This window comes from Eulemur rufifrons, chromosome 15, assembly GCF_041146395.1.
Source record: "Eulemur rufifrons isolate Redbay chromosome 15, OSU_ERuf_1, whole genome shotgun sequence".
Lineage (NCBI taxonomy): Eukaryota > Metazoa > Chordata > Mammalia > Primates > Lemuridae > Eulemur > Eulemur rufifrons.
In genome coordinates this window covers 97,861,436-97,876,729 of record NC_090997.1, presented here as the reverse complement: position 1 = coordinate 97,876,729, position 15,294 = coordinate 97,861,436, and the positions used below count along the sequence as shown (strand labels likewise).

At 38.4% G+C, this 15,294-nt stretch overlaps 1 protein-coding gene across 1 annotated transcript in view; it reads left to right on the top strand.

Annotated features, from left to right (window-relative positions):
- Window positions 1-181: 181 nt before the first annotated feature.
- Window positions 182-15,294, top strand: part of IPCEF1 (interaction protein for cytohesin exchange factors 1) — a 72,524-nt gene continuing 57,411 nt past the window's right edge. Inside the window, exons 1-4 of the mRNA XM_069489098.1 lie at window positions 182-211; window positions 1,273-1,287; window positions 5,392-5,431; window positions 6,056-6,225. Of these exons, the coding sequence (XP_069345199.1) occupies window positions 182-211; window positions 1,273-1,287; window positions 5,392-5,431; window positions 6,056-6,225 (255 nt within the window). The remainder of the gene's footprint in view (window positions 212-1,272; window positions 1,288-5,391; window positions 5,432-6,055; window positions 6,226-15,294) is intronic.

Below are 15,294 nucleotides of genomic sequence, written 5' to 3'. Positions count from 1 at the left end.
AGTAATAATTTTGTATCATACGCCCCCTATATATGCTCTTTTGTAAAAGACAGTTATGAGAGATTATTATAAAATGAAAGAAAAGAAATAAAACTTAATTTAACCTATCAAAAAACCCGAAATGTCTAGATTAATGCTATTCTTTATAGTTTCTTTGAAATATTGTTTACAGAGAGTAAAAATGCAAGGGAATGATGAACATTACATTCAGGTAACCTGGGGAGAATGAGAGGGAAATGGAAAAAGGAAGGGCACACAGACACACAACTGTATATTTTATTCCCTCAAAAATAATGTCAAAAAGAAAAAAGAGGAAGAAAGAAATGTATAATCAATGAGTCAGAATACGAACGCAGTTGAGGTTTTTGATTCGGTATTGTTGAACTGCTTTCTAAGTATGCATCTGTATTTTACTGCAATGGAGAGTTTAAGCACAGAAGCTTGGTTTTGAAGGAGGCATGTGGTGATCTCTGTCCTTTGGCACATGCCCTCTTGTCACTCTCATGACTCCTCTTTTCAGGAAAAATTCTTGAAAGAGTGAGTAGTCTGCAGTGCTGTCTTTATCTCTTCTGTTCCCGTTCATTCCCCTCCACCCACTGGAATGGTCTTCTAGCCCCGCACAGTAATGAAACTTGTTTTTGCCAAATCTCTACTCACTCTTTCCTTTTTCTGTCACACTGACTGTGTTTAAAGGTTTGGACCCACCTTTCTCTTGGGTCTCTCCCTCTCCTGGGTTTCTTTATTTTTTCATTGGCTCTAACTCCACAGTCTTCTCACTAGGTTTCTGTTGCTTCTCTGTGATACATTGTTCTTCCTTTCAATTCTGATGTTGAGTCTTTGTTATTCTATTCATTCTGCAGATGATCTTGTTCAAACTCCAGACTTCTACTATTTATACATTAATGAGGAACATTGTTGTATCTTTATTCTAGATTTTTCTCCAAATCCCTAAACCCTTAAATACTACAATGTAACAACTATTTCCACTTAGATACCTCACATGTCTATAGGTGTAAATATGTTTATTACTGAGCCCATATACATATTTTTCCAACTGTGTTCTCTATGTTGCTGTCATTTATTCAATTGTTTAAGCTAGAAACGCTGGGATTTTCCCCGGCACTTTGCTCTTCCCTATTTCCTACATTCTGTCTTCCTCCTCCTCGTTCTCTCTTCTCTTGCCCCTTTCCTTCAGCTCCTTTTCTCTTTTCTTTTGCTTCCTTCACTTCTACCTAGTTCTCCTTTTTTAATTTCTTCTTGTTTCTTTTCTAGGCAGAAAGTGCCATGGTATCCAACTCTCCTTCCACTCTAGTCCTTGTCTGCCTGCGCTACTCCTTTACAAAACAGCAACAACCAGAGCAAATACCTTAACAGTCTACTACTTTGTGGGTTTTATTCTTGAAATACCTATTTGCATTTTGGTTTCGTGACTTTGGGCAAAATACTGAAGCTCCATTTGCTTTGGTTTCCACTTCTTTAAAATGGGTATAATAATAGTACTTAAGCCAGAAGGGTGGTTGCGACAATCAATATGGGTGTCTGAAAAGACTCAGAGCCGCACCTGGCACATGGGCAACATGATGTGAGTATAAGCTTTATGCAGATTTCTTAGCTATCATGGCTTTTGTTACTGCATCTGTTATTACTAGATTCTCTATTATCTGTCTCCATTATTCACTACTACAGATTTTCACTTCATATTAATTTATTAAGTAATATTTAAGGTGATTAGTCTTTCGAAAAAATTAAGCAAATTTTTCATGTATTTTCACGGATAAAATTTTATTAATTAAAAGCTTTACAATTCCCTTTAAAAATTGAGCTTAGTTTTCCAGGAAGGAGGAAAGATGTTTGTGGAGATGTCAGGCGTTTATGGAGAAACAACCCTAATGGTTCTGTCAGTGCTATGCAGATTTGGCCTGGCACTAAAATAGTCAGGAATTTCTGTGGCTTAGTGGTTAAAGCATTGGTAGCTCGAAATTGTCAGTGATGTGAGGATTAGGTAGCTTGGCATTGTCAATGATGTGAAAATTTGCAAACTGGCAAATGCTATTAATACAAATCAGGGCTCTTGCAACCAGAGAGACCATGTACCAGCATATCACTATATAATCTTTGCTAAAGGTCACGATCACTATGAAGTTTGATGTAATAACAAACTGTCTTCCTGTGAATTTTAATACATCAAGGGGTAAACGGTGTCTGCAAGATTTAACAACAATTGTATGGATTATAAGTCAATATAATAGTTACCTGTAATCTGGGTGTTAGTCCCATCATTCAACATCAAAGGAGGTTCCTTTGTATTTCTGTGTGTTTTTGGGTGATTGCTGGCCAAATGAAGTTTTGGAATCATCTTAAAAAAAGTAAAAAAAAAAAAAATATACTTCTTCAACAAAGAGGAAATACATATTTTCAAAGAAAAATTTCCCCCCAATTTTAGAACCAAGTTAGGGCAAGTGCAGATTTTTAGAATAATTCTTCAATATTACCTACAACATCCAAACTGGAAGAAAATTGTATGAGAAAATATTTTATTAGGCTCTGAATATTTATGACGATAACGAGTTATAATTTCTCTATTGAAAAACTTGTCTCATAAAATGCTCAACTGGTTGCCTGCTTTTTTTTTTCATTTACCTAGCTAAAAAACCACATGTAAGATCTTTTTGAAACTGACTAGTTCTCCGGTTCCACTTCCTGTTGTGAGGAGTAAAATGTATCTCAGACACAACGAAGTTCTCGAAGTGTTTTCATTCTCTCCTATAAACCAATTTAGGTTTCCAATGCAAGTACATATCAAATGAAACTGAGACTCCCTGAATTTGTTATTTCTGTAATATGCCGTCTGTTTCTGGCCAGGGGGGGCAGTTTTAACAGTTAATAATTTGTTTTAGGAGAAGTACTATCAAAGCAGGTTTAAGTCAATGACTAAGCACCTCTCCCTCCTTAAGAAAATAAAAAAAGACCTTTCTTTGAGTCGGGTGCTCACTTTGCTTGAGGTATTGTCCTTCTCATTCCATCCTAGGCACAAGAACCTAGCGTAGACCAAGGGCTGGTCTTAGGTGAAATTGAGACAAAGCTCACATTCTGATTTGGGGCTTTCCCTGGAAGCAGCCGCGGGGTTTGATGGTGAAGATGGACAGTCCCCTGGCCCACTGGGAGCTCACAGGGATTGGGTGGAGGAGACAGACTCGCGTACCCAGTCTGAGCGTTGGCATGAACGCCGCCTCCTGCTGCCTTTACAGAGCTTGAAGCTGTCCTCTAGGGACTTTACTCTCACTTGTTCTTTTAAAAGCTGCCTTTTTTGTTTGAACTAATGTAATTTCATCTTGCTCGTATGGGGCCCGAGCACTCTAGGAATGACTGTCTACAATTCCCATTTCTCCCTACTCCCCTGGCTCTTTGTTTGTGTTAAGCACTCTCTGGGGACCCCTGGACTGCAGATTTCCCAAGTTTTACCCGCTAACGTCACTTACTCTCTTCTTTGCCTTTAGTCCTGGTTCTCACTGAGCTAAGTTATAGCTACTCAGATATCATAGGTATTTGGGCAAAAATACTTTGCCAATGTGTACTAGTTGGATTTTATTGATTTCAGATATTGGCACATCAGAAAGACCTCCGAAAACGATTTGCGAGAATGGTAGGGATTTTAAACCAAGAGGCAGGTCAGTGTGGAGATATTTGTGAAGTGGAGCAGAGACTAGGACCTTTCCATAACCTGTTTGGATTTTAGTAACATGCCATGGTCATAACATGTCTAGCTTTGCTTAAAACTTAGGGCAATTATTGCCTTTGTCTTCATGGATGATTAATTTCTTTGTGGATAAAATTTTATTCTAACATTCATAAAATAAAAAGTCAGAGCGGTATTTTCCAGGATATATATTCTCCAAGAAACATAATTTAAGCACTTTAGCTTCATTATCACTGCTGAAGAAAACACAAGTCATGCTTATCATAAAAAATGATTATGAATTCTTTTGTTTATTAGATATGAAGTACTTGTTTATATCAATGATATATTATATATCATGTAAGGTAATATTGTTTAGTTCTCAGAGCATTTTCACAAATAAATCTTGCCAAATCTTTATGAGACCTATAGAATTAGAATTATTATAAATGTTTTCATTTTACAAATGAGGAAGCAGATTCAGAGATTGACTTCTTGAGTAACACAGCTACTGATTATGACAGCCATGAATTGATTCTGGGCCTCTAGATTTAAAAATCCTATCCTAATCCACCATATCATATTCCCTCTTCAAACATATAATAGAACCATATACAATAGCTATTAGAGCAATAATTAGATATGTAGAATATAAGCCAGGCACATCTAGAATAACTTATAAGATGCTGTTATAAGATTACACACCAACTTTTAGAACTGCTTTTCAATTGTATATTATTTTTTTCTGAATTCTCTACATGATAACATAAAAGATTGTCATTTAAACATGAATAAATTCAGCTTAGGTATTGTAGAGGAAAAAGGAAACTTCTTTATGCCAAAATTCTCTCTCTCTCTCTGTACACACACACTCACACACACTGCCATTTGAAAGCATTTTTTTTGTTTCCTATTTTTGCTGATAATCTGCTCTTTTACACTTGTTTAAAATGTATTGTGAATCAAATGTGTATTTCAGATATATTGTCTTATGTCTGACTTGAATATTTGAAAAGCTAGTACAAAATAGTAGGTGGTAACTAATTTATCTTCCATAAAACATGTAAGAAATATTCAGAGATACTTAAAAAGAGAATAAAAATTTAAATTTGGCTATAAATAAGAATTGAGGAGGATCCACAGTGATGGAGATATCACTAAAAGAGGTTGTGGAATTTCTTCTTCTGGAATATTTAATTCATGTGGTTTAAGTGTAACCCTGTGTGGTAGCAGGACCATGAATTTAATAGTCCCAAATGAACCTATAATATTTTGAGATGGTAACACTTATCTTGAAGGTTTATTTAAATAATCGGTGTTATTTAGAAATTGCAAGAATAGAAGCAGGATGTATTTTTCCTCCTCTCACCAAAATATAAAAGGGGAACTATTTTATGATTTTTTAAAAACTTCCGTGAACACCGCACTATCATAACCAAAGTGGTAGTGAGAGAGCAGCCTGTGGGTGGGAACAGGAAACATTAGTGATAAATGCTCTGTGACTTTTTTTTTTTTTCAGGTTCAGCTCAATGTATATTGATTCTCATTAGCACATTTTGTGCCTCAGCTCTGAGCTCCCCGTTAGCTCTGCCTGGAGAGTTTTTTTTAGATTCCATCCTGCTCATAAACACTGCCACCTCCTCCCTCCTTCTCTCTTTACAAATGTTACAACACAATCAGAAATTTCCTCTTTTCTTTCCTTCCTGCATTTTCAGCAGGTTCCCTTGCGTCAGAAGCCGAGGAAGAAAACTCAAGGTAATTAGATCTCTTTTGTTTCTTTATCCCCTTGCTCGTGAGTGTGGATTTTCTCGTGGATGCCTGCCTTGGGATCAGATTTTTGTCTGTTTTACCGCTGATATGAGGAGGTGGAGGGCAGATTAATTTGGGTTATTTTTGAATCGATTTGAAGAAATGACGACATGCTGTTCATTTGGATTAATCCCTCGTGGTATGTCAATAGAGCTTAGAAAAGCTGGCTGGGAGTCGGGAAGTAGCTGTGTTTTTTAGGTGGGCATTAACCCTTCAACGTCTCTCGCGTAACTACTGCTATTATTGTTGAAAGGAGCTGGGTAACTGCAATGATGTGCCTGCCAGCCTCAGGATTTTAATTTGTTCAACTTATTCTTGGTGAATGATATTCTTAGACTAATACTTGCATATTAGTCTCCCTGTTTCTTTGGCCATATCTTAAACCTTCTAAGCATCAGATGAATTTTTATAAATAAAACAGACACATGCTCCCCCCTTTTTTTGCATTAACTTTGCATAAATCTTAGTGGAAAACCCAACTCCCAGGAGGTAAACAATTAAAAGTTGCCTTTCACTGTGTCACATAAATCAGGGTAATACTTTAACTACCTCTTCGTGTAATTGTTGCAGGTCTTTTCACCATGAGTCGGAGGAGGATATCATGTAAAGATCTGGGACATGCTGACTGCCAAGGATGGCTGTATAAGAAAAAGGAAAAGGGGAGTTTCCTAAGCAACAAATGGAAAAAGTTCTGGGTGGTGCTGAAGGGGTCGTCCCTGTACTGGTATAGCAATCAAATGGTGAGTAGCTTTCTTCCTCCTGTTCTCAGCCTCTTTAACAAAAGGTGCATTTAAGATCACAGATGGGGTGATCCCCATGGGAAAGTTAATTTTGATTTCTGGGACTTGGAACCGAGCTAATAACCACATACGTTATAGACACCAGTTCTGGTCCAGTAGATATGTAGGTTATTCTATTGTATTTTATGGGGTAGAAAACCATCCTGCTCAACTACTCTTTAGCTGGGGAGGAAGGAGGTGTCGAAACTGATCTCCTTGCTGAAAGGGGCTTTCAGGTTCTGTTAATGTTACTGTTCTGAGAGATTCTAGTAGTTTCAGGGCTTATGTGGACATCACTTAATATGGGAACTTTACATTGTTAAGATCTCTCTACTAAAAAGGGAATCAGCTTTACAACTTATCGAGGATGTCAGTTGATTCAGTTCAGTGAAGCTATTTCCATCCCCCCTCCTTTACTGTCTTCTCCGTCCTTTCCTCTGACTCTGTTTATTAGGTGGGTTGGTTTGGAATCGCTAACCTGGGTGCCAGCTTTGTATTGGAGATTGTTGTCTCTGTGTTCTTTGGTGTGTTCAGGGATGGCATTACACTACTCGTACTCGGTCAACACTTGATAAGATAGTTTCCTAGTTTACCCTGTAATAGGCAGTACTCTGGTGTGGTCTGTTTCACAGGCTAGCTTCCTGCGGAAAACAGCTGGAAATGAAGTTATTGTTAGAAGGTGCGCTGGTCTTTCATGGCCTGAAACATATTGAAAACCGTGATGTTGAATAGTGAATGGGTAAAGACTTTTCCAAGGAGGAACTCTCACCACTAACCCCAGTGGAATTGACTGTTGATCTCAGGACAGCTTGAGTTTCTTTGCGGTATAGTGAAGATCAGCAATGGATATCCTTTAATCAATTAAGGGAAAAGTACTTAGGAATTGTCTATAAGCCAGAAAAATTCTTTTTCTGTGACACCAGTCTTTTGAAATGACTTGTGCATGCCCATCACTCAAGCAACAGAGCTGGAACACCTGCAGCTTTATAAATGCAAAGTAAGTGCTGCACATTGTGGACCAAAGTTTTAGTTGACAAATTTACATTCACTGGCCACTCATCAAAAATCTGTGTTCCCCACATGCCCCTGGGCACCGGCACCTATCTGTTAAAGACTTGCTTAAACTGTATTGGCATCCGATTTCAGTGCCCAGGAGCAAGCACACTCCCTGTCCGCCTCTCTGCTCCCCCTGTTCCCAAGCTTACTGCTTTAGCTTCACACTGTTCGAAACATGGTACAAAGCTCCTCACGGAGTTCCATAAAAATATGTTTTATTCTGTAAGAATTTGGTGAGTTTTAACAACTTTATCAAAGTTTTCAGGGATTCCCAAGAAAGTCACGAGGCAAAGTGTGCAGTTGCCCACTCTCTTCTTTTTTTCTCTTTTCTTCTCCCCACCTGGGTATGTTCATTCTTCATCTCACCTAGAATGAATACTTTTACTCAAATTAAGGCAACCTGGACTGTGGTCTTGCCTTCTATTATAAGGGAGTTTTCCTAAACAAAGATAGCTTCCTTCTTAAGAGGAATTAAGGTTAATATAAATTTTTCTTTCTTGTTTCATATTATTTTAGGCCCTTGCTTTTGGCTAGTTGTGACAAATGATATGTTCTGGGTGCTGTCTCTGTCTTCACGGAATTTAAAGCAAGTCCTTCTGAACCACATATGCTTACATATTGGGTTCCATCAGCTCATTTGGCTTATGCATCTCTTACAGGAGCAATGAGTTACCTGTTTTAGGTGTTAGGGACCTCACGCCTCCACAGGTAGCAGACTAGACTAGAGAGGAAAAGGATAGAGCCTCAAGACACACTCGAGCACTCCTATCCTGACTCGCTTTCATGCCAACACAGAAAGCAGGATTCAGGGTGCAAATCATGCACTTGAACACAGTTAGATTAGCAACATCCAGTGGAGAATAAACTTGCTGTTGTCTCAGGGGACTATAGGATTAAGTTAATGGTACGTAACAGAAGGACCCTTCCATAGAAGAATTCATTCCTTCTTTCTCTCTCTCTCTCTCATACACACACACACACACACACACACACACGCAACCTGATATCTTAATTATATGTTTGTTGTGACAGACAAAAAGCTACTCAGTGAACACTTAATTAGCATGTTGCTGCTATCTGTGTGAATATCAACTGTGAAATAAGGGCAAGCACATACCCTCAAGTTAAGATGATTTATTTACTTTCTGCCACTCAAAGAATTCAGATCCAAAAAAGATGCTCCCAAAGCTCCTAAGCCTGATGAGCAGACTTCTTATTCTACCTTCCATATTCCTTAATCTTGAGGAAGGACAAGCCCTGTCATTGACACTTTCTTACATAGCCTGACATGAGAGGCAACAGAGCCAACAGCATCTTAGTAAGAGCCACCTCTTACTGAGTGTCTACTCTATGCCAAGGGATAGACAATTCCAGGTACCTTTCACACCTGCTCCTATTTACTCCTCAAAAACACTCAGAGGTAGTAATTGTCTCTGTGTTTTGAAAGTTGGGAAGATTGAGATTCCAAGAGATTGTGTAAATTGTCCCAAGTCACACAAGTAGTAAGTGGAAGAAAACAGATTCACGTTCCAGTGCCTGTGACTCCTGAGCCCGTGATTGTTGCAACATGCCCCGCCTGACTCCATCGGGGGACCAGGGTACATGACACAATTGAGGCCACCCTGTGGTCTGCCTTCGACAGGCTTCTGAGAGAACAGCTCTAGAAATAAAATCTAGGGCAATTCTCCTTTGAAATCCCAAGTGATCTCCTTGCGTCCCTGTGCTTGTTTCTCTCGCTCCCTGACACTGCCTGAGGAGGCCACACCAACCTCACCTCTCTCCTGGTTTTGTTGTTGTTGTTATCCAGTAATTCATGCATGGTGTACCTTCTTTTTTACCACACGTTGCTGCTTCAGACAGTCCTACCCAATATCCGTTGAGAAAGGTCAAGTCCAGGGACTCATCTGCCATTTTTCACACCACATTTTATGAGCTTAGAACGTGACGCGTCACAGTCGATTGCATGCCAAGTCCCACGGAACCATATGCAAGTTTAACAGCCATAAAAACCCAGGCTGTGTAAAATCCTGGACTTCGAATCTACTGTCTTGTTTTGTCTTGCTCTTATGAGAAAGTGCAAGTTCATTTCCTGGCTTAAGAGAGTCTCCTTAAGAGGCACCTTTCGTACTTGCCCACACTCCCCACCCCAACCCCAGCTTCAGGGATGGAACTTCTTCTAATTCCTGTCATCATCTGGGCTGGCTCTCCCTGAGCCTTTGCATATGCTGTTTCTGTGCTCAGAAAGCTCTGTCTCCACGTCCTGAGGTCTTTCTCCCAACTAATCTCATCAATCTTATTCCTCCTCATAGGTCAAATTTTAGTTTCAGTAGCCTTCTTTGAGGTGGTCTTGCCTTATCCTCTGACCTAAATTTGGCCACCTCTGCTCCCTGAGCAGACTACACTTTTCTCATTATCATACTTGGCCTCTTTTTAGGTACCTGTTTGTCAGATCTGCTGTTTTCCATCACTGATCATAATCTCTACAGGGCAAGACCACAGGTGTGTCTTCAGCACCTTACTCAGTGTCTGACACTGGATAGGCACTCAAGTAATAGTTGTTGGTTTCATGAATAAATGAGAATTAGGAGTCATCAGCACTTACATTGCCCATGGGAATTTTGAGACACGGGGTCATGAATAAGTACTGGTTTTGACAGAAAATAACTTTCCAGTAAAAGATTTCCACCTCTATTCTTAAAAACAGATATGGGAGAAAGAGCAATTTGAGGTTTGTTAGAAAGGCCCCATTGATCCCAAATACATCTCGCACAGCTGCTCCCATTTTGCTAACATGTTATTAGGACTTTTGAGGAGTAGAGGGTGGGGGGTGGGCGTTCTAGTCTGGGGACTCATGTGAACAAAGGGATGAAAGTTACATGAGCTGTGCCAACCTACTGTGCTAGGCATTATATTGAATTTTCATAATAACCGAGCAAGATAGATTTTATTATTCTCATTTTTCAAGCGAGTTTACTGAAGCTCAGGGAATTTAAGTAACTCATGCAAAGTCTCATAAAGAGTAAATGGCAGAGGTGGGATTTAAAAGCAAGATTCTCCAACACCAAATTCAAGCTTTTCCCCCTAGGCTGCCTGGCTTCTCCATCTAGAGGTGATCCAGGGCCAACAAATGAGGCCTCAGACACACAGCACAGGAATGTGGATTTGATCCAGCAGGCAGTAGGGAGCCACTGCATGTTCTTCAGCCGGAAGATGATCTAGTGAAATTGGCACGTGAAAAACATTAACCTAGCAGCAATAAATAGGATGTATTGGAGGATGGGAGATCTTTCAGAAAGCCAGTTAGGAGATGGTGGGAAAATGCAGGCATTCAGACATGAACTCCTGGACTAGAGTACTAACAAAATTTTGGACACACTACACTAATATAAGAAAGGACAACGTATGAAGAGTGCTTGGAAACAGGACACAAAAAATTTGGGGCTAAAATAAGAATGCTTTTAGAGCCTGGGGAGACTGGGAAAATACTATGAAAATTGAGGGACCAAGAATTTGTGACAGACAAATGTGGAATTTCATTTTGATTCATTGTCATTTACTTTTTTGGTTTATTTTAGTTTTGTGCACTATTTCTTTGGATACATTTACTAGAAACTTGTGTTTTTTAGTTCCCATTTATTGTACCATTTGTGCTGATGCTGTAGCATCCACAGTTCAAGGAAGCTCTGGGGTGTCCTCTAGAAAAAGTGAATCACCCAACTATTTCATAAAAACTTTAGGCAAACTGATGAGGTTCGTAGGTTAATATTTGGTTGCATACTTATCATGCAGACTTTTCAGTTCTTTGCAAATCCGATCTGCTTGTGCAAATGTGATTGCGGTTTTCCTTGACTGTCTGAATGGTTCCACGTGTCTGAGGATTCACATTATCTACATCATGTTTTCTGTCTTTAGCTGCATGTGCACTTCATGCGAATTTTATAAGAGCTTAAATATGGAAGATATTTTTCTTGAAATCAGTTTTATGAGACTCTCTATAGCAAAGATCAAGCAGTTTTTAGATTGAGCAGAATTTACCCTGGTAGAAAATGTTACTTGAAAATCATGAGACGATTTTTCACTTCTCTTTTCATGAGATGACTGTTCTGAAAGTTTCAGTAAATATAGAGTGCCTTTAATTCAGCTTAAGAAAGATAAAGAATGGGTTAATTCTCCTTGGTAAAGAGATTAACTCTTCTGTACCTTTCATCAGAAAACATCTAATAGTCTATGTTTTGGAAAAATGTCTGAATGAGTTTACCATAGATTGGAAAAGATTCCGTAAGAATTTATGATACTTTAATCCTAGCTTATTATATATATTTTTCTTTTTCCCACTACCATGTAAGCACCTTAGCACATATTCTTTGCTTGTCTGATTTAAACTGTGTCTCTGGATCTTAGAAGTAGTAGGGACAGAGTAGGCATCAGTATTTTTTGAGGGGATGAATCATTGTATTACTTAATTATCAATTAGAAAGCATTGCTGAGCACCTGATATGTTCCCAGAGTTCCACCAAAATGAGAATTATGGGCTTCTGATTTATTTTCACTCCACATTCATTGTCTTTGGGATGCACTCAGAGCCCACAACCAGCCTCTGAGTGTGTCCCAAACAAAATGTCAATGTTTTAAAATGTTTCTTCAGTGAAGACAATTCAAACCAATTACTGAAACTGATGAACTTTTTGCCAACATGTATTTCTAGAATTTGTGTTAGAAAGGAGAATGAAGTAAAATATTTATGTCTAAACAGACAAATACGGTGTTTTAGCAGCTGTAAATGACCAGTTTACCTCAAGATGATGACTTATGGATCAAAGGGGAAAAATGTTTAACTGCCACTTGGAAACCTGAACATAGGAATGACTGATGGCTTTTTTGAATTCTGTTACTTCTGACAATATAATTTCACATATGTGGAAAAGATTTTTTAAATGGATGTTTGGTTTAATTTATTTATTGACTATGTTACTATCATTGTGTCTTAATATTTATTTTCCTTTTAGATTCCTGAATGTATTTTTTTTTTTTTTTTTTTGAGATGGGGTCTTGTCTGTTGCCCAGGCTGGAGTGCAGTGGTATGATCATAGCTCACTATGGCCTTAAACTCCTGGGCTCAAGCGATCCTCCTGACTCAGCCTCCCAAGTAACTGGGACTACAGGCCTGTGCCACCATGCCCAGCTAGATTCCTGAGTGTATTTCTGAAATAATGGTTTCCATGCTGTAGCTTTATGGTCAGGTCATCTGTAGTTAACAATAACTTCTGGTTGCTAACGCCACGTAATGTGGGAACGATTGCTTATGTTACCAATATTGTTTTCTTTTCAATTCTTTCCAAACTTTTCAAAAATAATTGTGAAACACCAAGAGCTAGGAAATGCTTGGTTTCTTTTGTCTTGTTCCCAGGACATAGTGATTTGCTTGGGCATTGTTGATTTGGAAGAGGATATCAAAGTTAGTGACATAGGTGGGGTATATTAGGGGATAGTCCTCTTAGCTCACATCAATGAAATACCCACTCAGGAGATTCAGCCCTATTCTCTTTTCTCTGGTGGACAGTGCAGAGACTTTTGTTTGGATTTCTACTACTTGTGTCTGTTTCAATGAATGAATTATTTATTTTTTATAGAATACATTGTCCTGCTTCTTGGAAATTTAAAGTAACTAAAAAAATACTTTAGAAGATTATACAATAGCATATGCTCATTATTGCAAACATTAGAAAATATAAGTAAGCTAAATTAAAAAGAAGAAGGACAGTGAACAGGCAGAAAGAAATGCAGGAGTTAAGATCATATGTGATTCTGCCACCATGGCATGATCACTGTAACCATCTTGGTTTCTATGTTTCCACACATTTGTTTGTATGTTTTCCAAAAATAAAATGATACTATGCATGATGTTACTTGATTTTCTCACTAAGAAACACATTATAAATATATTTCCATGTCAATACATATATATCCACAACATCATTTTTAATGCCTGTAGAGCTATATATGGATATACCATAGTTTTTCAATCCATAGAATTTAAAATCAGAAATGCCTTTTATTCTAAAATCCATTAAAATAGCTAAGAGGAGGTAGAATACACAAGTACACATGCTAACTTAAATATAAAATCATGTATTTTTAATTTATATGTGCATAAATGTGTGTATCAATATTAATATATAGGTACAAATATATTGACATGTATGTGTATAAATATATGTATATATGCATGTATGTATATAAGGTAGTCATTCTTTTAAGGAAGCAGGTTAGGGAATTGAATTTTGCCAGCATGCTATGAGGGACAAATGGCACCTGGATTCTCGTCCTGTACCTTATTATAAAGCTGCGAACCTATAAGTCAGTGATGTAACTCTCTATGCATCCATTTTTCTACAAGTAAACTTCGACTGAGAACACTATCTCTACATAATTCGAAGCTACTTTGAGAAGATCAAATGGAGCTAAAAGCAATCTTAAAAAGTCAAAAGCATACACACAAAGAAAAGCAATTTTATGTGTGCTTTAGAAGAAATGTGCTTGCATAAGTTGTGAGTTTAGGATGTAGAAGAATTGTGCTGTGGATTTGCAGACACCAGAGACGGTTTCTGTTGGCGACTGTGGCTTATCCTGGGCTGGAGATTCTCAAAATACACCTACTGAACTTGTGTAAAGGATGATTTCAAGCCACAAGACAGGAGACTAGACTAAAAGACACTGGTATTCGTTAATACTGTCATGTCTACCTCGGGGGAAGAGTTCAGGTAGCACGTCAGTGAGTGGTAAGTGTGTGTGCACTTTTCCCAAGCAATAGAATGAGAAGTGACCCGTGGGATAAGCTGAACTTTTGGTTAGACTTGAGGATTTTCCTGAGAAGTCTTTATTTGAAGACTTACCATCCCTCTGGAGCAAGCTCTTTTACGGGACAGGGCCCTGCTGCCTCTATAGACAAGCTAACTGATAAAACTCATCTGTCACCGTGGTGCTGTGTTTAATCTTCCATAAAGCTTGCTTCAAGAACATTTCAAAAGGAAGCCATATAGTGGAAATTTTTTTAAAAAATGAATTTTTTTTTTAAGGAGCCAGAATTTAGGGAGACATGTTTGAAACAATATCCTAAAAAAAGACACAAGGACATGGCATGCCGTAGTGGAAGAGATCCCTGGGTTCAGAACCAGGAAGACAGATTCTACCTGATGCTGCAGCCACATGACAGCCTAAGGCAAACCACAGGTCCTCTCGAGGCCTCCTGTCCCATATCTGTTAAACAGAAAAGTGAAGAGATGGCTGTTGCCCGTGAAAGAGATGGTGTTCATTAACAGAGCATTAACCACTGATAGTTTCACACTTTGAATCTTATGAAACTTACTGTAGCAAATGCATTTTCATCCTTTACTGACAAATAATGATTTCAGAGTAGTAGCTTTAAAATTTTGTGAAGTTCTAACAAAAGTTTAATCGTGATGAAATAGACATAACATAAAGTTTACCGTGTTAACCAGTTTTAAGCGCACGGCTCAGTGGCATTAAGTACATTCACGTTGTGCAACCATCGCCACCGTGCATCTCCAGAGCTCTTTTCACCTTGCAAAACTGAGACTCTGTACCCTTCAAACAATAACCCTCCATTCCTTCCCCCAGTCCCTGGCAACCTCCATTGTACTTTATGTCTCTGTAAATTTGACTACTCTAGGTCTTTCACATAAGTAGAATCATACAGTATTTGTCCTTTTGTAAGTGGCTTATTTCACTTAGCATAATATCTTCAGGGTTCATCCATGTTGTAGCAGGTGTCAGAATTTCCTTCCTTTTTAAGACTGAATAACATTCCATTATATGTGGATACCATGTTTTGTTTAAGCATTCATATCTGCTTGGGATGCTTCCACTTTTTGGCTGTTGTGAATAATGCTGCTATGGACATGGGCGTAAAGATATCTCTTTGAGACTCTGCTTTCAATTCCTTTGGGTTTATAC